The 22308-nt window shown below is 41.6% G+C and overlaps 1 protein-coding gene across 1 annotated transcript in view; it reads right to left on the bottom strand.

Moving 5' to 3' along the window:
• Positions 1-22089, bottom strand: part of car (vacuolar protein sorting-associated protein 33A) — a 62250-nt gene extending 40161 nt beyond the window's left edge. Inside the window, exons 1-6 of the mRNA XM_067158675.2 lie at positions 21986-22089; positions 7807-8000; positions 7273-7375; positions 7092-7196; positions 3561-3861; positions 48-326 (exon numbers count right to left, since the gene is read on the bottom strand). Of these exons, the coding sequence (XP_067014776.2) occupies positions 48-326; positions 3561-3861; positions 7092-7196; positions 7273-7375; positions 7807-8000; positions 21986-22087 (1084 nt within the window). The 5' untranslated portion in view covers positions 22088-22089. The remainder of the gene's footprint in view (positions 1-47; positions 327-3560; positions 3862-7091; positions 7197-7272; positions 7376-7806; positions 8001-21985) is intronic.
• Positions 22090-22308: the final 219 nt, after the last annotated feature.

Raw genomic sequence — 22308 nt, 5'->3', positions numbered from 1 at the left:
CACGACGTTTAACCATTAGAAAATGAGTTCTCGAGTCATGTACTTACGAATAGCCAGATGATTCTTCATGGCGAGCATGTGCGGGAGTCTGGCCACGAACTGTTTCATCTCCTGCACCGTCTTATCTCCATGACGCTCCTCAAACTGGGACGAGATCAGCTTGGCCTTCCTGCTCAATGCGGGTCCTACCGCGTTGAAGTTCTTGTCGCGGATCTCGGCAAACAGCTCCTCCTCCGAGTTCAGGATGAACGCTTTCTTCTCGTTGGAGTTATCAGTCAGAGTGTCATCTGGCTTGGCGAACTTGTCTGCAGGTAACTGAACTGTGCCTGCAAGGAAAAGACGAGAACTTGAATGACAGGGTAAAGTGCTCGTACGAAAACAACAACATTCAAGCTCGGCTCATGGGCCAAGGACTGAATGTTAGTGGAGTTCATGAGTAAATCAAGGTCTATGATAGGAAAATCAAAATCAGCAAGACTCTGTATCCATTATAAATCTGAGTAGACTGACTTGAGGTCACCAGACAAACTCAACAACAGATCTTTGAAAGTAAATATCCGGAGATGTACCCAAAAGGTGGAACACAGGTTATAAAGAAAAAGGCAACCTGTCCGAGTGCACCATTCCTGATCAAAAGTTCACATTTTACCTTTCTCAAATCAAAATATTAGAGTGTATCCACCGTGATGAAAATGAACGAGGAAGATGACCGCGCCCGTCTTTCTCGAGATGATGCACCTCAAATCGAGTAAGATGGTGGCACATTTTGATGATCCGGATGACACTCAGGACGGAATTTGAATCTAAATCAGACATATTGAACTAACTGTGAAAAGGGAGAGTCCTTTTGAAGATTATGATGACAAAGTTTTTTTTTTTTTTGCTAGTCGCTTTACGTCGCACCGACACAGATAGGTTTTGGCGACGATGGGACAGGGAAGGGCTAGGAGTTGGAAGGAAGCGGCCGTGGCCTTCATTAAGGTACAGCCCCAACATTTGCCTGGTGTGAAAATGGGAAACCACGGAAAACCATTTTCAGGGCTGCCGACAGTGGGGTTCGAACCTACTATCTACCGAATACTGGATACTGACCGCACTCAAGTGACTGGAGCTATCGAGCTCGGTAACAGAAAGTTTGAAGAAACAGTGTAGTGATTATTAGAACAAATAAAGGACTGCTTAGAATTTCCTACTAACCTTGTGTTGCCCATTGGCCTACCACTACCATTTATTTTTCAGTCACTGTTACTAATCATGTACAGGAAACTTGAAGACATACACTATAACATTTTTTTCAAGTTTTATAATGTTTTTATGGTTTGGAGACCTTTTGTATGGCACACCAAGAAACGGGTATCAACATGGAGGGCAACCATGCATTTGACGCACCGAAAAGAAGTTTCCTTCCGTAGACCCTGCGCGTAACACACCTTGCATCGCTTGGATGGCAGTAATTTCTTCTCTGTAGGGGCAATTTTGGATGAAAAGTGCCCAGAATGTTGACTCTGAAGTCTCAATGGGGTGGTACCAGTGTGGGGACGGCCTCTGCTGGGGTACTGCGGTATTTGAGCACCTTCTAAGTATTATTTTGCAAAACTGATGCAGAATGCTGTGAAGTGTTTATTCTTCATTGTTGGATTGAGAATTTGCCAAATGAGACAAGAATTCAATAATGCCATATCAAGGAGGTAGAAGTACATAGACTTTCACATACTTCCTCACGAGTGCGAAAGACTCCAGTTGCTGATCATGAGTCGAGCCCACCCATTCCACCATTATAATTGACCGCCAGGTTGGGTTTCAGCTTCTTCCCTCGTTTTGATTGGACTGTAACAAAATCTGGTCTATCGTGCTGAGTTGACAAAAAGTGTACAGGCATTTTGTGGCTAGGATTTTGTTCGCTGAAGCGAAAGTAAGTTCACCCTTCTGCAGCTGTGTTTCCTTGAACTAAGGAGGCATATGTTTCCTGTTTGCCCTAACCATGCCAAGACGGTGAACTGTACCAGACACACAATCTTCCCTTTCCAGCAATCGTCGTTCTCTGAAGAGCAAACTTTCTACACCTTGCTCTCTTGGAACGAACGACAGTCTACCTTTGAATTTCATCATTGATTCATCAATGCAAATATTTTCTCCTGGAGTATACACAAACTTGAATCTGTCCAAAAGTAAATCTATAACAGGTTTAACCTTTTTCAGTTTGTCATGCTTTGATTCAGAGTGCGTATTAATATGCAAGAATTTGTTTATAGAAATAAAACGCTTGAATGGCATGGTTTCACTAAATATGGGAGTTTCTATTACCCTACGTTTCGACCAGTTATCTTGCACTGCAGGCTTTTTTGTCTGCGACATAAGGATACACAGAGCAAAATGAGCTTTTAGCTCGCCTAAAGTAACAGGAAACATATGTTTTTCTTTGCAAGTATTACTGGTTTCAAGGGAAGCAGATAAATTAGCAAAAAATGTAGAGGCATAGACATTGGTTTCCTTTGTAATGTGATCCCAGAACTGTGGGATTAGAAATTCATTCACTACGTCCATTTCTTTTGGATTATTCCCCAACCTCCTCCTCATTATTCTTCATTTCTGAATTTCAGAAACTGGTCTGCACGTTACAGAAACAGGCTTTTTGTCAACAACATCCCAATTCCAAGTATCGTTATTAGAGTTCTCACACGCTCTTGTCTTGTCCCGTAGTTTCGATTGGCACTATCACCTCGGAACTGAAATCGGAATCGCTTTCATTTCTGTCAGTTGAAGAAGTAGTATTTACACTTTCCAGAGAATCATTTCGAGTTTCAACATCATTACTATTTTTAAGCCAGTTACGAACAGCCTCATCCATGCCATGCTTGGATGGTGCCATGATTATTTACAACTACCAGCAAACTGAGGTGCTTTTTATTTTCTGTATTTCAGCTCAGAATTACTATTAACACAGAGAAAATAGCTTTACATATCATCTGACATCTATCTCTCTGACCGCGATAATGAACTTAAAAATGTTGCGTGCAGCAGGACAGAAGTGTCCGTCAAAGTACACTACGTTACCACCTTACGATCGCAGGACGGAAGGTTCCGTCAAAGTATGGCAATTGGTTAATGACTTGAAGGGCTATGCGAGCAGAGCCTTCAACATAGTCATAACTTCACTGTTTGCTCAGTAGTAGAGCTGCATAATAACTGATCAATCCTACAAAAACATCTAAGTTTGTTCTTGAAATAAAAAAAAAAGGTCTTTTGTTTTCCTTTTATACAATTTTTTTTAAGATTACCAGCACAGGAGATGGAGGAGGTTATGACTAAACAGATCGGTAGAGTGCATCGCAATTGGACACATTAATTCACCAGCATGTTTGCATTCACTTGTAATAGTATTGCCGAGTTCACGGTCATTGATCAGCGGTCAGTGCTGGTGCTCGACATTCATGTCCCGTGTTCCTCGGTCATCACGGTTTCTGATCGAGATTGATGCACTAGGCCAGGAACAGTGATGGAAGTTTACAATCTACTTTGCGACCTCACTAGAGTCTTTGAGAACAAAACGATTTGCTTACAATTGGTGATGCCAAAGATCTCGTCGATGAGTCCCTCGTAGGTGAGCTGAGTGGCCAGCGGACTGAGGAGGTCCACGCTGCGGTCCAACAGCAGGAGGTGATCGATCTGCGACTGTGCCACGGGATGGGGGCGATCGTACCCCGCCCGTTCCCGGGCCATCCGCGTCATCAACTCCCAGACGTGCTTGGAGGCAGGCCCCTTGCCCGAGATTCGGGGGATCACCCCGAACAGTCCCTGCAGCGTCATGATGGCCTGCGCCGCTTGGTACAGACACGTCGGGTCGTTCTCCAGGTAGTACTCCTGCAACACCGACTCCGTTAAGAAGGTGCACAAACTTTACGAACAGAAAATAAAAGTTACAAATCACTAAACAATTACAGGAGAATTGATTACTACACAGTCAACGTGCAGTAGTAAAGGGGGTGGAGGTCTATCTGAGTTATCAAAGGGAAATCTAGTTGTACACTAACCCCGTACTTTATCTATAGTAATAGTACGCTGAAGTTCAATCCAACAAGCTTATCAATAGATACCAGGTAAGCGCTTGCTTACAAGTCTGAAGCTGTACTACAATTCCGCTAAATAGTTTCTTTTTACAGGTTTGTAAAACTGGAAACTCTTATTTCCAAATGACATTGCAAGCATACGTCTTGCATTGGCGTACTCTTCACATACAGTATTGTTCCACAACACTCAATGAAATGCACTTTTCTTGTTCAGTTCCAGACAGACCTCACTTGACTCGCTAGCACGTATGAATTTGCATAAAGTCATTTAAGAATGGGGGTGACCTATGCAAAAAAAGAATAAATAAAAAAATTTACATGTAGTAAAAAAATCTGTTCTATATATGGCTTAAAAATGCAAAAAGAGAAGTGTCAATTACAAATTATGAATTAAATTTAATAATAATAATATAGTTACCAGTCACAAAAATCTTAGGGCCCAGAATTAAAAATGGAATACACTCCCCCAAACCCAACTCGGAAATATACTTTAAAATTTCTAAACTTACCGATACGATGAGAATACAATGAATTCAGTTTTTGAGCCATTTGAAAAGAATTAATATTATGAGACTTTCTGAAAATCAAACGTACAGGATCAAAATGGTATGAGCAAGTAGACCTCACTGAATTAGGAGCACCGAATCTGCAGGATAGAAATGCAATCAGGAAAAGTGTTCACACAAGGGAATTGGAGGAAGAACACGACGTACTTGGTTGGAGGAAGGGAAATTACAACAATCGATGAAAATACAAAAGTACTGGGCAAGGAGGAGAGTGAGCCATTCAAGGTACTCTGTATTGTTACAAAGCTAATATTTTGTAAACTAAGAGGTCCGCAACGTCACTATGTGCACTTATTGTTCATTTCCATCTTTATAATTTGTTTTCATTTCTTTTCTTCTTAAGTAAACACAGTCTTTAGTTTCAATTATGTTTTGTATTAACCCCTGTTTCACTGAATTTTATCGCGGTGACTTGTTTTTTGCTCCAAATGATGATGTAAATATTGTATATTGTGCTAATTTTGTTTCCATCTAGGCTCTCTTTTCTTTTTTCATTTGTTCCTTCATTATGTTTTTTGGCAATTTTTAGCTTGTATTATGTAAATTATTTCAACGCCACCTTTTTTCACTGAAGATGGCTCAAACGAGCCGAAACATCTTGAATTTGTTTACTCCATCTAATGATGGAATATATGATGTATTGAATTAGGAGGATACACTCAATTTTTTACCTTTCTTAAACGCAAGGACATGTCGGTGTGGGAAGCGCGATGAATAATTTATGTTTCACTATTATCAGATGTCAAAGTGCCACAAATTTGCCCTACACCAGTCTTCTTATGTACCAGTAAATCTACTGGCGAGATGTGCTCTCTTCTCATTCTCCACTCCTACCAGGACATTCAGCCTTCATGTCAGCCAAGAAGAACACAGCGGATTTCATTAATATCAGTTCTAACACTTCAACAATTTTAGAAGAGAGGACACAGGTTTTAACACAAGGACGAATGTTTGGTTGTTACATGGAGTGTCAAGGCCCATTCTGCTAAATGCGTAATAAACCTCGATTCCTCTGACAAATCACGAAACACTATTTAATGAATAATTTGTAAGAAAACTTTAGTATAAAATATTACACTGAAATACTGGTCACAAACACAAACATCTTTCTTGGCAGTCGCCAGATTACAGTTTTATTGCTTCTGTTAAGGAATGTCTCTCATTATCATAATCAATAACATCATTTGACCCCAAAATTAAATTCACCCCAATTGTCACAAACAGAAATTCTTTCATCTGAAGAATAAAAAATATTTTGCTCCACATCGCCCTGCCCTTCCAACATTCTGTTTATTTCTTCAACACTATATTTATTTCAACTTTAGTTGAGTTGCAGCTAAGGAACAATACGTATCTGTAACATTACAAGCACACACTAACTGCTAATATAACAGAGTTAGAGGGATGTTCCACCATTCAACACAATGTAAAATATTTGAAATTTATCAAGCAAAGACCAGATTCCCTTTGATTTAATTATTCTACAAGAACTGATGGATTCAAGGCAGTCGAAACCGGTCTTTGCTTGATAAATTTCAAATATTTTACATTGTGTTGAATGGTGGAACATATCTCTATTGTATTATACGTCTACACGGAAATGAAAATCATAACCTATGAAAGTACTGCTAATCTAACTACAACCACAATTGTAATTTTTTGTGTATTATTGGAACCTACTTGGACACGGCTGATGTGAAAATCAATGATATTTATAAGCAGACAAATTGGTCTTCACTTGCACCAAGGAAGGGCCTCGCAGGCCCCTAGCGGTTTTGATTATCATTTTGTGGTAAGAAAAAAGCTTCACAATTATTTATTTATTATGGCAGTTAACTTATGACTCAAATAACAATATAATTTCTTTACAAACGTTGCAAAGAAATCTCATTAAAAGAAGCAATTTATTCCAATGGTGGGCCTCGGGCCTTGGTTAATCAATTAATTTAAATTAAAAAAAAAATATTTCATAGAATCTGATGAATAACTCTCAGAATGAAACATGTCATTCTACTTTTAATAAATTGTTTCTTTTTTAACTATTGTTAAATGTTATTTAAAATTAGAAATTACTTTTGACAGGCTAAAGAACCTGACAGTTATACAATAAATCGCCATCAACAGAGTCGTGTGCCCTGACTCCATATGAGCAATGTGGAGAGGTTTGACATTAAATCTAGGCTTTTGGCACGCAATCTACCACCATCTCTCCTGCCCTGTGACATTTTTTACCTATCAATAGACTTGAAGTGGCTAACTCCTGCGTCAGACCATAAAAAACCTCACGTTCAAGGCCTCCATGCGGGCATAATTCGCAGTGGTGCAGCTGTTTCCAGGCACGCGAGCTCAGTATACCAGCCCTCCTGGCAATCTTAGCCTCTGAGGATGGCAGCCACACTGTGCATTATTCTTGAAATATTGCTTGAGCTAGTTTCAGCTCATGTTACAATATGTTTACCTTGAATGCGGAATCCAGTTCCATGGACAAGAGGTCACTGTCGAAGGGGAAGAGGTCGCAGGTGAATTCCTCGATGCCCGCAAAGTTCCCGTAGACTCCTCTGTTCTGGGAACAGAAGACCATAACATGACAGTGTGTGTGATAACAGCAGTGGTCACAGGGAGAAGGCAATATCGCTCACCTTGAGACGCTTCTCGCACAGCAAGCTCTTCCGTGGCATGAAGAACAGGTGGAACTCCTTGGGGCTGTGGCGACCTTCCTTCCTCGACTTCGGACGCACCTCCCTGAAAGGTATGTTCTTAAGTTATCTTTTACTATGATGTGTTTCAAAATCTTTAGGTTGCAAGACAAGCTCACTGATTGTAAAAATAATTTTTTTTCAGAAATATTTTCAGTTTTATTTCATAACCTTACATAGTAATTCAAAATGCAAAATCTTTCAAGCTATTTTTTACTCTGGAACTCAAAATCAATTTTTTAATGGGCAAAACATCGGATACAAATTTAAAAGTATAAATATGCCAGAGGCAGGCATTCATACCCGAGTGCACTGTCCCTGCAATCCAACTGATGAACCCAATGCTAGACCGAGTTTGGGTACTTTATGAATAAACGGGGAGAGGTTCATATCCTGGCGTGACAACGTTAACTAACGATGTATCTGCAATTAGAAGTACTTGTGGATCTTGAGATAATAACGTGGCTAAAAACTCACCCGTGAACGTTTTCTGCAACCATGTCCATGAGGTGCAGGTGGGGCCGCGTGATGAAGATGATCTTGTTCACCTTGTTCGGAGGGAGGGTGCCTGGTCTCAGCGGGTAGATCTGAACCACCTCGCGCTCCTGGAGCAGGCTGTACTTGGCGATGAGCCCGACGGGCCCGGCTAGTGTCCGGTCCCATACTATCACCTGCAGCACAGACAAGGTGTTCTCAACTGCGACCGTGAGTCTTGTGCCATCCCACTTCATAAGCTCTTGTTTTCCTGTCAGGTCAGCAAAAGAAGCTTATGGTCGCTCATAAAGAACACATGACCCGAGAAGAAAGACGGTACAGATGGAATGGCAATAGATTACACGATAACTGACCTCAGGTGGGGAGAATGAGTGCGAGATGTGAAAGCTATTCCTAGTGAATGTCTTGATTTGGCAGGAATCCAAGTGCAGAAGATATAGACCAGGAAGATGATACCAAGGATTAAAGACAGGAAGCTTAAGGAGGAGGACAGTAAACAGAAGTTCCAGAAATGATCAAAAGTCCTGGTGGAATGACAGAGTAAAAGAGGCATTACAAAGACAAAATATGGACAAGAAAGTAAGGGATGTTCAAAGAGCCAGAAATAGTGTTAACAGTCAACTGAGAGAGGATGCGGAAAGAAGAGGCAGGAATTGGGAGTCAGTAGTGAGAGAGAAAATATTTCTGAACAGCGATGGCGAAGATTCTTTCAACACCACCCTACTCAGCACGTTGATGGGGTCTTATGATAAGGATGATGATGATGATGAAAATGATAATGAAATTTGTCAATTACGGTATTTTACTACAGTCTGAAAATTAAATGAGCTGATACAATTTTTAATTTATTGTAATAATTACCTACAGGCCTATATGTATAAAAATGTTACATTCTTCACTTATAATCATTATAATAATCATTATAATAATCATAATAATCATAATAATCATAATCATAATTATAATAATCATTATAATAATAATAATAAAAAAAATTCTTCACTTATGTAAAAATATGTGAAATGAAACACAGGTATAACCATATCATAACCACACTTTGCTCACTTTTTCATTCTGAGTTGTCTGGAAGTATAAAAGGAACCTGGGCCCTAATAATCACCGATATATGACAGGAGAAGGTAATATTGTACAAAAGAGATACACATGGAAGCAAAACAGGGAACATGAAATAGAAGTGTAAGCAGATGAGAAAAATGATTTCGTTTTGGAAACGAATTACAATGGAAAGCTCAAATGCAGTGATTGCAGAATCAAGGTCATAAAGGAACACACAGCTGGTGATAGCAAAGTCCACACTCAGCTAGGGACTTGTGTTCTCAAGTTGCCTCTCACGACAGGCATGTACTCCAGAGACTGGAAACATCCTCTTCAAGTTTTGGTCAGAAACTGGAATTCTTGGCTGGGACATGATTAATGGAATTTAGAATTTTCCATTCGGAATTGCTAGGCGGGCAATAATTCCATTGTGGAGATTTATCTCCCGTATGCAGTTATCAGACTGTGCCTCTTATAAGGGCTTCTGATAAGTTCACCTGCATACACCCCAGCGTCAGTGGGTAGGGTCTGACACATCCCACTCTGACGAGTCTAGTGTCAGACCTAAGACGAAACGCTGGTTAATAGAGCAAACGCTTGAAAAGCCTTACATCTGATATGTTTTTGACATGATTAATTTTGTTGGATAAACACCAAATACGCCACGACTCATCAGAATTTGTTTACATTATACAGACCCAAAAAGAATTTCTTTCCTTGCCTTTCAAAAATAGACTATCTCAATAGAAGTATAATGAAACCAACCCAAATCAAATTTTGAAGTCTGATAAATCCCAGAAGCATATTCCTATCACCGAGCTCAATAGCTGCAGTCGCTTAAGTGCGGCAAGTATCCATTATTTGGGAGATAGTGGGTTCGAACCCCACTGTCGATAGCCCTAAGATGGTTTTCCGTGGTTTCCCATTTTCACACCAGGCAAATGCTGGAGCTGTACCTTAATTAAGGCTACAGCCGCTTCCTTCCCACTCCTAGCCCTTTCCTGTCCCATCGTCTCAATAAGACCTATCTGTGTCAGTGCGACGTAAAGCAACTTGCAAAAAATAATAATAAAAACAAAAATGCATATTCCTAACACTGTTGCTTTCCAGTGGATCCTGTCTTTCACCCACACCACCAGTGAATATGAGCATGAAGACCAATTTATCAAATAATAGAGAATGGTGGCGCATCAGTACCCATCCTGCACGATACCTGAAGTAGCAGAGAGAGAGGAGATCAGCCAGGTGGCAGATTCTCTATCATTTCTTCTCTTAAATTATTTCAAAGAAGTTGGAAATCTAGCCAATCTAGTAAATTATTCCAGGCCGTAGTTTTTCTTCCTATGAACGAATATTTGCTGCAATTAATCCTCTCGAACTCCAACTTTATCTTCATATTGTGAGGTTTCCTACTTTTGGAAACACTACTCCACCGACAGCTCGGAGCAGCTCACCTCCATACTCTTCTCAGCCCAAATTTTGCAACATTTTTGTAACACTACTCTTTTGACTGAAATCACCCAGAACAAATTGTGCTGTTAAAAAAAAAACACAACAACTTTGGATCTTTTTCCATTTCTTGTATGAACTAATCCTGGTGTGAGTCACATACACTTGGCCCTCTAGTTTACATCGTATTACAACCCCCAGGGATCTGTAACCAATCCTCTTTAGTATTTTTACACTGACTGACAGAGCAAATGCAACACCAAGAAGGAGTGGTCAGAACTTTATGCCAATTGCAGGGTAGACTGACGTCACTGAGGTATGCTCATGATGTGAAATGCGCCGCTATGCTGCGCACGTAGCGAACGATAAATGGGACACGGCGTTGGCGAATGGCCCACTTCGTACCGTGATTTCTCAGCCGACAGTCATTGTAGAACGTGTTGTCGTGTGCCACAGGACACGTGTATAGCTAAGAATGCCAGGCCGCAGTCAACGGAGGCATTTCCACCAGACAGGCGACTTTACGAGGGGTATGGTGATCGGGCTGAGAAGGGCAGGTTGGTCGCTTCGTCAAATCGCAGCCGATACCCATAGGGATGTGTCCACGGTGCAGCGCCTGTGGCGAAGATGGTTGGCGCAGGGACATGTGGCACGTGCGAGGGGTCCAGGCGCAGCCCGAGTGACGTCAGCACGCGAGGATCGGCGCATCCGCCGCCAAGCGGTGGCAGCCCCGCACGCCACGTCAACCGCCATTCTTCAGCATGTGCAAGACACCCTGGCTGTTCCAATATCGACCAGAACAATTTCCCGTCGATTGGTTGAAGGAGGCCTGCACTCCCGGCGTCTGCTCAGAAGACTACCATTGACTCCACAGCATAGACGTGCACGCCTGGCATGGTGCCGGGCTAGAGCGACTTGGATGAGGGAATGGCGGAACGTCGTGTTCTCCGATGAGTCACGCTTCTGTTCTGTCAGTGATAGTCACCGCAGACGAGTGTGGCGTCGGCGTGGAGAAAGGTCAAATCCGGCAGTAACTATGGAGCGCCCTACCGCTAGACAACGCGGCATCATGGTTTTGGGCGCTATTGCGTATGATTCCACGTCACCTCTAGTGCGTATTCAAGGCACGTTAAATGCCCACCGCTACGTGCAGCATGTGCTGCGGCCAGAGGCTGCCCAATGCTCTGTTTCAGCAGGATAATGCCCGCCCACACACTGCTCGCATCTCCCAACAGGCTCTACGAGGTGTACAGATGCTTCCGTGGCCAGCGTACTCTCCGGATCTCTCACCAATCGAACACGTGTGGGATCTCATTGGACGCCGTTTGCAAACTCTGCCCCAGCCTCGTACGGACGACCAACTGTGGCAAATGGTTGACAGAGAATGGAGAACCATCCCTCAGGACACCATCCGCACTCTTATTGACTCTGTACCTCGACGTGTTTCTGCGTGCATCGCCGCTCGCGGTGGTCCTACATCCTACTGAGTCGATGCCGTGCGCATTGTGTAACCTGCATATCGGTTTGAAATAAACATCAATTATTCGTCCGTGCCGTCTCTGTTTTTTTCCCCAACTTTCATCCCTTTCGAACCACTCCTCCTTGGTGTTGCATTGTCACTGTCAGTCAGTGTATTTATACACAAGAATTAAAAGTGAAACAGGCTAAAACTAAGGGGGGCGGATACAACTTTGCAGACCCCTGAACTAAAGCGTTCTTGCAGATGGGCAGATGTGATCGAGGAATGTTCATTTTCTCCGAGAGAGCACGCACCATGTATGGTCGCAGGGTCACCATATTCGTTGAAAATAAGAAAAGCGCGAAGTTTGAAACAGTGATGGCATATTGTGGTTGCGAACGCACTATGTTTGATGCGAGTGTATTGAATACTGACGAACAGAAATCCGCCGACTTTCTAGTCAGCCACGGCTTAATTAAGGGATTTATTCCTTGTAGTGCGTGTCTTAGAGATCTGAAACTGAAAGTGTTGGGGTCATTTTACCATACAGAATAAAAATTCCACTTACTAGTCATTTTAAATACTTTTGACGGACGCATACATTGTTTCCGACGTACCATCAAAAATGACCGTAGAATATAAACGGGCTGTAAAACCACTGGGACAACCGGGGAGAAGCAAATGACATCCATCAACATCGCGTCATACATTGTGTATCGCACCGAGCATTCGGGAGATAGTGGGTTCCAATTCCCCTGTCGGCAGTCCTGAGGATGGTTTTCCGTGGTTTCCCATTTTCACACCAGGAAAATGCTGAGGCTGTACTTTAAGTAAGGCCACGGGCGCTTCCTTTCCTATCCCGTCCTCGCCATAAGACGTATCCGTGTCGGCGCGACGTAAAGCAAGTTGTAAAAAAGAAGAAATAATCGCTAATTTCAAGCGGTTGCCACCCATACGACACATTTTTGTCAAAAACGAAGTAGGTACCGTTGACACCCTGGCAAAGTACTACAAATTCGATTATGAGGCAAACACCAATGAAAGAATGAGTGAATGAATTAACCAGCTAAGTTGTTCTGTACCTCCTCTAATTGAGGGTTGAGATGGGGGCGGATACAACTTTGCGGAGCCCTGAACTAAAGCGTTCTTGAACTGGATTTTCTTCTTAAGAAGGTAATGTAGCACAGCGAGAAGGTTTGGTCTTCGGCGTAAAGAGTAGTCTCCCCAAGGTCTCTAATTACGTATGATGCTTACATATTTACCCTTCGTGAGTGAGTTGCCCTCCATATGAAACTTACGCAGTCCGCACGACTCGCGGTAATGTGGCTTTACTAAAATTCCGAGGATGAACACAACTTTCCACCACTGGTTTGTTTATAGTACACGAGGTTCGACTTTGTGTATTGCTTTAAGGGATTTTATTATGCCATGGTTGGTATTACATCTAATGAGTGTTGAATTCTGGGAGTGACGATACACGGTACCAAACTTGAACCAACCGCACTGGCTATGGCGACAGTTTTACGGAAAATGTGTCACAATTAATGACATGAGGTTATAAAAGTAAATGGTTATATTTCTCGGCGAGGGTTGGTGGCTCTCTGGCCTTGGTAATGAGTACATCAATCATACAGGGTAAGCTTAACTCACCTTTCCAAATAATGTCATTTATGCCGAGGAGTGTTCCTGAAATCTTGAATGAATCCAATGCAAATCCTCAACCAAAACCAAACCCCATGGCACTACTGCCCTTGAAGGGCCTTGGCCTACCAAGCGACCGCTGATCAGCCCGAAGGCATGCAGATTACGAGGTGTCGTGTGGTCAGCAAGACGAATCCTCTCGGCCGTTATTCTTGGCTTTCTAGACCGGGGCCGCTATCTCACCGTCAGAAAGCTCCTCAATTCTAATAACACAGGCTGAGTGAACCTCAAACCAGCCCTCATGATCAGGTAAAAATCCCCGACCTAGCTGGGAATCGAACCCGGGGCCTCCGGGTAAGAGGCAGGCACGCTATCCCTACACCACGGGGCCGGCTCAATTATCCACCACAGTAAGTAAATATCAAAGATAAAATGCAATAGCTTTCTCAGATCTATTTAAGGGATTGTGTTCGGTAATCACGCCCTCTCTTGCCCGTCCGGTGGCCATAGTCTTCAAGTCCCGTTTGATGTTAAACAAAACATCAGAATGTTTACCGGGAGGATAGGACACGGGGTGTGTCAAATGTCCGAGTTCTATCCCAAAACCTCTCCGCAGTGTTCATATGGAGCGAGTGAATGGCGATTCGTCTCTCGGATGGAGACGTTAATCCTTGGAGTTAGGCTACGTACAGACACCGGGATTCGCCCTATTCCTACCACAACCAGAAGCGCAGGTCGCCCATGCAGATGAAATAAAGTGACCTGCACCGAACGACACTCCCAGCACTAAAAGCCATAACGCCATCACTTTAAGAGTGTGAAGGATCATTTGACCAAGTGGAAGATACAAGTTGGATTCATCAGAGAAGAATTAGACTGCTTCCAACTATTATTATTATTATTATGATTATTATATCTTTTTCAAATTAATTGCAGAAAACCGCAGGTTAAGTTATTACTACATTTATCAGCATTTTATAGAAAAACGAAAAAAATAAACATTTTAAAGTTCGAAAACACCCGAACTCCACACATCAGTCCAGGTGGCAGTATCTTCTTAACTTATTTCAAAGCAGCTGGAAATCTATGGAACATCTCGCTTTGTAAATTATTCCAATCTCTTACTCTTTGTCCTCTCAAATATTCCAAATTTATCTTCATATTGTGATCCTTCCTATTACTCGCGCAGGGGTGAGAAGTAAGGAGGGAGTTCTCCAGTAATACTGCCAGCTGAATGGAAATGAAATCTAAATTGAATCGATAATATGATCGATCGATATCTTCAGCCAACGGTGTCACACACACATTATATAACATTCCTCAATGCGAATCTTGTTCCTAGCATGAATTCAATAGTTTAGTTTCGCTGTGTAAACAACAACAGTACTAGTACGTAAAGTGTACGCCAGATGTCTCACAGCGATGCATAGTTTGTGTTTCAAAGGTTGCCAATACGAATCTCGATAACAGAGGTCTACCGATTCAGGCACTAGGGAGCCCAGGTATCGCTAAAAGTTATGAGAGTAATACTTTTAAAAGCTCCATTCAATCGTTTCACGCCATCGCCCTACTGACAGCTCGGAACATACCACTTATAATGATAAAGATGTTGATTCCCATAGGGAACCTGAAATATTTGTTCCAAATTAGAAACTTTATAATACCAATATAGTTCGTCCGTTATTGGACATTATAAATTTTCCAGTTAACTCATTCCTGGTTGCCAGCGTTTCGCCCCAGTGTGCCAAGTTGGGTTCATCTGTTGGTAAATGGCACACCCACCAAGACGCATGAGCCCAACTTGGCACACTGGGGCGAAACGCTGGCAACCAGGAATGAGTTAGCTGGAAAATTTATAATGTCCAATAACGGTACAACTATACTGGTATTACATACCACTTAGTCGAGCAGCTCGCCTTCTTTCTCCCAAGTCTCCCCAGCGCAAACTTTGCAGCATTTTCGTAACACTCTAGTTGGGGTCTTATGCACCCTTTCCTTTACATCCTCACTACAACCCCTCTCCATAACCATGTGAAGAGATCTGTATCCTTTACTTTCAATCTTATTAATGTGGTTATACCAAAGATGATCTTTGCTTAAAATGACCCCTAGGTACGTACAGTGATCCCCATGAGGTATTACCATCCCATCAGCACTAATTGAAACCAAGAGGACTTTTGTTTTTGGTGAAACAACCTCACTTTTCACCCTGTTTATCATCGTACCATTACCTACTGACCATCTTAACACTGCCAAGTTCTTTTTGCAGGCATTCACAATCCTGTAGCTTAATCATTACTCTATACAGAATGACATAATCTGTTTTCTAAAATTGTTTCAGGCTTATCATATTATAAGCTGCCACAATGCACAAAGAATACCATACATGTTAATAGATACTTACAGATATTGTGACAGGAGTTGAGTCATGGATGTGAAATGATATAATGAATGCAGAAATTTTCTCACGGAACTGGAGTGTGTATCGCAGAGATAGGATAGGAATGATAGGAGGGGGGTTATTCATTTGGTGAAAGAAGAATTTGTAAGCTGCAAAAAAGTTAAAGATGACAAACATAAATTCTAGGTGTAAGGCTCATCTCTGAAGATAATATGCAAATTGATGTCTTTGGAGTGTACAGATCGGGAAACGGTAGTGCTGATGCTGATTCAGAATTATTTGATAAGATAATCAGCTATGTGGGAAACGACATGGAAAGGAATGTGATTGTAGCGGGAGATCTTAATTTCCCAAATGTCAGTTGGGAAGGTAATGCGAATGACAGGAAGCATGACCAACAAATGGCAAATAAGTTAATATGGGAAGAGCAGCTGATTCAGAAAGTGATGGAACCAACTAGAGGGAAGAATATTCTGGATGTGGTGCTGGTAAAACCAGATGAGCTCTACAGAGAAACCCAAGTAATAGATTGTATTAGTGATCATGAAGCTGTTGGTGTGGTAGTTAAAAATAAATGTGATAGAAAGGAAGGTCTTAAAAGTAGGACTATTAGGCAGTACCATATGGCTGATAAAGCAGGCATGAAGAAGTTCTTAAAAAGGAACTACGTTCAGTGGAAAACGGTAAATGAAAATGTAAACAGACACTGGGATGGGTTTAAAGCAATTGTTGAGGAATGTGAAAACAGGTTTGTACCTTTAAGGGTGGTAACGACCCACTGTATTATAATAGAGAAATAAAGAGACTAAGAAGGAGGTGCAGGTTGGAAAGAAATAGAGTAAGAAATGGCTGTGGAAGTAAGGAGAAATTGAAAGAACTTACTAAGGAAATTGAATCTAGCAAAGAAGGCAGCTAAGGATAACATGATGGCAAGCATAATTGGTGGTCAGACAAATTTTAGTGAAAAATGGAAGAGTATGTATAGGTACTTTAAGGCAGAAACAGGTTCCAAGGAGGACATTCCAGAAATAATTAATGAACAAGGGGAGTGTGTATGTCAGGATCTTCAAAAGGCAGAAGTATTCAGTCAGGAGTTTGTACACATTGTTGGCTACAAGGATAATGTCCAGATAGAGGAGGTGACTAATGCTGAAGAAGTATTAAAATTTACCCATGACAGCAATGACATTTACAGTAAGATACAAAAGTTGAAAACTAGAAAAGCAGCTGGAATTGATAAGATTTCTGGGGATATACTAAAGGCAATGGGTTGGCATATAGTACCATATCTGAAGTCAGTAGCGTAGCCAGGATTTCAGTTTGGGTGTGGGGTGGGGGCGTGGGGGACAAGGGGTGGGGGCAGTATGGTAGGTATTCATCCAAATTTATTTTGGTGGATGTCCAAACTTACAGAGAGTTTAGGAAATGAGTGTCCTTGGTTCCTAGTAAGAGTAGTGGATTTGTGTGGATTCCAGAAACTAATAGTAATTTACATTACATGTAAAATGTTTAATAAAATTACTCCTGGTTGTTGAGGACTCCCCTCACGCACAACTAGTTCTTAACAGATGCCAGAGCATCAGAATTTTGTCCAGCAGCCACAAGCAAACAACAAGGGGCTGTTGCCATTACAACAACCTTTAAGTGCCACCGATCCAAGCTGGGATTTTAACCTGCGAACTCGGACTCAAAAGGACAAAGACTCAACCAACTGAGCCACATGAAAAGGAGGTGTTTGTACTTATTGTTATAAACTGATACAGTTGTTATTTTCTACAAAGGTTTTATGAGGAGGATTTATTAAGACGTACATTTTTCAACTGTACAAGACCGGACGGAAGAACTAGCTGGAAGCTGAGGAGCCTTGCTAGGATGTCGCTTCCTTCTGTTTACTTTTAGGCCTCCTCATTTTAGAATCTGTGTTCAATTCCCAGCACTGACAGAGTTATGACAGACATGGGATATGGGTGCAATAGAGTTGGCCTTGAGTCTCCTGTGATGACGTGGAAGGGGCGTAGTACCAAAGTGGTTCCTTTTCTAAGACAAATTAAGTTAAGATTCTACTTCCTCACAAAGAAGAACGATATTATTAATCGAAACAGACTTTCAACGTATTAGGTCGTGTTACGTACATGTAGTACGTGTTGAAGAGATGTTAAGTAGAGCAACTGACGCGAAATCGGGAGGTTGTGGGTTCGGATCCCACTGGTGTCCGGCTGGCCATTTTTGTTCTGTACTTAAGATCTCTTCAACACGTACTACATGTACGTAACACGACCTAATACGTTGAAAGTCTGTTTCGATTACAATGTGGTTGTGAAAATTCAATATTCATTAACGATATTATTAATATTACATGTTAAGAGGACAGCAGCTATGTTTTGTTTGTTGGATATAATTACGTGGTAACAATAAAAACCATCAATATCTATTGAAAATCTGTCACCGCACTCGGTAGGACCGGCTTTCTTTTTATATCCTCCTCCCAAGGAAAATTCGTATCCACGCCACTGGCATCCACTTATCAAGGTACAAGGTAAGCCTGAAGAATGGTTGGATACTCAAAATACACCATCATAAATGATGCGGTTATGGCTCAGAATTACTAAAGAAAAGTAAGCAAGCTTAGGGTTCGTGGGATTTAAAATCTTATAAGCATTAGTGATGGGATCTAAGGTTTTGAGTAGAATCCAATTCAATAGAACGCGACTTTCCATTTCAAAAATTTTGCATGCATCGCCTGCGATTCAAGCCATGGCCATCTTGATGAGAAGACAGAACCATTGGAACTGAGCTATCATGCCCATCAATTGCAAAATAGTTACCCGCACTTTTGATGGTGCCATTTGAGGTTCCAATCAGCCCCTGGACATTTGACAGACAGACAGGCCTGTCTATAGAACTTACGCACACATTCGCGATCATGCCTTGCTACTACATGCTAGTGCTGCTGTTAGAATAAAATACATTCTCATAACTTACCAAGGATGTACATAGTTTTGGCTTCTTTATGACAAAACGGTCTATCTTCAAAAAAATTAACTAATGTGGCACAAAATGTGGAACTCAAAATCCTGTCACAGTCTTCCCAACACTGCAACTTAAATACAGCACATCTCTCAACCGTGGTACAATCCGACAATCGCGACCACACTGTGCCAGGTTCCCTTGGACATTGCTGTTTCCAGGAACTGAGGTACAAAAGCTGATATGACGATGTAAGCTTGAAACTCTTTCTGGCCGTGGCCCCCGTTTCTCGGTGGTCGTGTTGTCTCCTACAGAGTAATCTCTTGCTAATTGCCATGCTCCTCTTCTCTTGACATTTGTCAACCTGCATTTATATTCCCAATACTGAGGCCCCTACAGGGGAATATCCCTGTGCGTCGCAATCCCAAGTGCTTTCCTTTCATCCAAGCTCCTTCAAGCAGTACAGACATGGAGAATGATGCATGACCCTGCTAAGCTTTTCTAGTAGATTCTTTGTCGCTACGTCAATTATAACATTTCAGCATAAGATCTTAATTTGTTCATACCGTACGTAAAACAACGGCTGATCTTTTTTTTTTTTTTTTTTTTTTTTTGCATGAAGGAGCTATACTAAATGAACGCAGAGTTGCCATAGTAGCCCCTGTGTATAAAGGAAAGGGTGATAGACATAAAGCTGAAAATTACAGGCCATGCATTGCATCATCTTTGGTGTTAATATAAGGAAAGATCTTCATTGGGGTAATCACATAAATATGATTGTTAATAAAGGGTACAGATCTCTGCACATGGTTCTGAGGGTATTTAGGGGTTGTAGTAAGGATGTAAAGGAGAGGGTATGTAAGTCTCTGGTAAGACCTCAACTAGAGTATGGTTCCAGTGTATGTGTATAATACTGCGAATGTCTAACGATACTCAGAGTATTATTGAATGGACAGGAATCAGAGACATATAGGATGGGTTTCAATCTCGTGGCATCACCTACAATGGTTAGTGCCTTGGTTCCTACCCAGGACAAGTATGACCCTTCTGTTAGTGGGAGTGTGCTCCTTTACCTTTTTGGGAAAGGTTGCACCGCTGCTAGCATCAGTGTGACACTTTGTGTTGTCTTCTCCAAAGCCATTTCCTCTATTACTTCTTGGCCAGTAAGGTCCAGTTTATCACAAGAGACAACAAAGGAGAACACAGAGGAAAATGTGACCTGTTAGGAACTGAGAAGCACAGGGACCAACAAATCTCTCAAGTCCTTACCAATGATAATGTTAGTGTTTCTTACGCGCCGTTAAATCTACCGACACGAGGCTGGCATATGTGAGCACCTCCAAATACCACCAGACTGAGCCAGAATCGAACCTGCCAAGTTGGGGTCAGAAGGCCAGCAATACCTAGACCAGATAGAAAGGGCATAATCGTTGTAAGGTCTGTTTGTGCACCAAGGCATAGACAACTGTACAGAGGGGCAGACCTTGGGTGAAGCCATCAACAAAACGACAAGGAAAGAAGAATTCATAACTTTACTATAGAATGTGGAAGCACTAGCCAGTGTTGCAAAAGTGCTTCCAGATAGATATTTTTAACATAATATATAGTGATGATGACACTATATTAGCATCAGAGTGAGAACCAAGTAATGCCTACACAATAAATGTTTTAGAGCAGCAAGGACCTAGAGGCAAGGAAAAAAAAAAAAGGGGGTATCGACAAAAGTTCAGAACAGCTTACATTTTCCAGCGCCACGCATCCAGGCGCGATTGTACTGTCATTTGTTTCTCTCTCGCTTGCTTCTCGCGAAGAACTTGATCTTGTGGTGGACAGAGCTGCCAACTGTTCATATAAAGAACTAGTCCTAGTGCAGTGGCGCTACTTTTATTTACGAATCTCGTTACAGTAGGTTAGTGACAAAGCCATTGGTCTGGAGTGGTTAGACAAATGGTCTGGATCAAGCAAAAGGGGTGTGGGGCGTAAGCCCCCAGGTTAGAAGCTGCGAAGTGGCTCTAGGCCTCTAGTATCCCGCGTGACACCTCCATTGGTCTGGATTGCTTAGGGTAGGTTAGTGACAAAGCCATTGGTCTGGATTGGTTAGACCATTGGTTAGTGGCAGAGCTATTGGTCTAGACTGGTTAGAGCATTGGTCTGGATCAAGCAAAGGGGGTCTGGGGGCGTAAGCCCCCAGGTTAGAAGCCGCGAAGCGGCCCTAGACCTCTAGTATCCTTATGTATTTCTTGTGCGCGGGTTGGTAACGGAATTCACTTACTTCATTGCTAGGAGTGACGTCATATCCCATAGTGTCTCACCCAATGGAAATGTTGGTACGTAGTTAGGCGATGGACTACGGCGCGTGATAATTTCTATTAGGTTATAAAAGCAAAATTACTTCTGGGGGATAGCGGATGGGTTCTTAACTGTCGCAGTGAACACATCGCTCCTCCACAAGGCATTCCACTTAAGATTTCCAACATATTACATCATTATAATGCTATAAAAGTAATGTAAGTCTTACTGAATTTCTACCAAAAGCAAAACCATGCATAGTTGTGTCAGTGCGACATTAAACCACTAGGCCTACTTGTGGTTAACCCTAGTAGTCTTTATGTGAAAAGTCTGCATTTTCATACAACACTGTAGGATGTTGCAGTGTGTGCATCGCGAGTATTACTGTTTGTTTATTACTAAACTGTGTCGATGTCTCTGTCCTAACAGACTCCAGTGTAATACAAAGTATTAACTTTTCCACTAGCTGAATAAAAGTTTTTTTTTTTTTTTTAAAGTATGGAATACCGAGAGACTTCGGAATTAAAAAATACCCTGTCTACTTAAGTGAAAAATAAAGATAAATAACCATTAATCTTCACAGTAAGAGCGCAAATTGTTCATACCGTAGGCAAATACTCACTTTCCATCTCCCAATAACCTACGTTTTTCTTTGTTATTCAAAAATTTTAAGGAATTATTGAACTATAATTGATTTACAACGGATTGATTCTTACAACCAAGGGTCTTGGTATAACGGCTATAAACTCTAGAGCATGTTTATACTAATTATTGACCTCTGATTTCCTCGTCGTCTATAACAAACACGCCTAACCTAACTTCATGACCTTATTGCATATTTAATATTAAAGGAGATTAGGACTCTCTTTTGTGTTTATAATAATAGATATAATACGTACTTTTGGTCCTGGAACATTTTCTAGCAATTTCAGGAGTTCATTTCGCGCTAATTCTTGAACTAATGCTATGTTGACTTTTCCACCCGATAAGTGGGAAGCCATGTTTAAATCAGGTGACTGACAGACGATGCATCCAACTTCACAATGTAGAATTTCTTCATATGAACATTGCAGAAAGAGAATTTCAATCATCCACTATCATCACATTTACCGCTAAAGTCTGGAGATTAACGAACAGTTTTCAATACGTATCATGATTTAATATGATAAATCTCTCCACCTTTCGTACTCAAATTATAACTCATCTGCGTTTGTTGGCATGC

Source organism: Anabrus simplex, chromosome X (assembly GCF_040414725.1).
Source record: "Anabrus simplex isolate iqAnaSimp1 chromosome X, ASM4041472v1, whole genome shotgun sequence".
Taxonomy (NCBI): Eukaryota; Metazoa; Arthropoda; class Insecta; order Orthoptera; family Tettigoniidae; genus Anabrus; species Anabrus simplex.
This window is presented reverse-complemented; position numbering and strand designations above follow the sequence as displayed.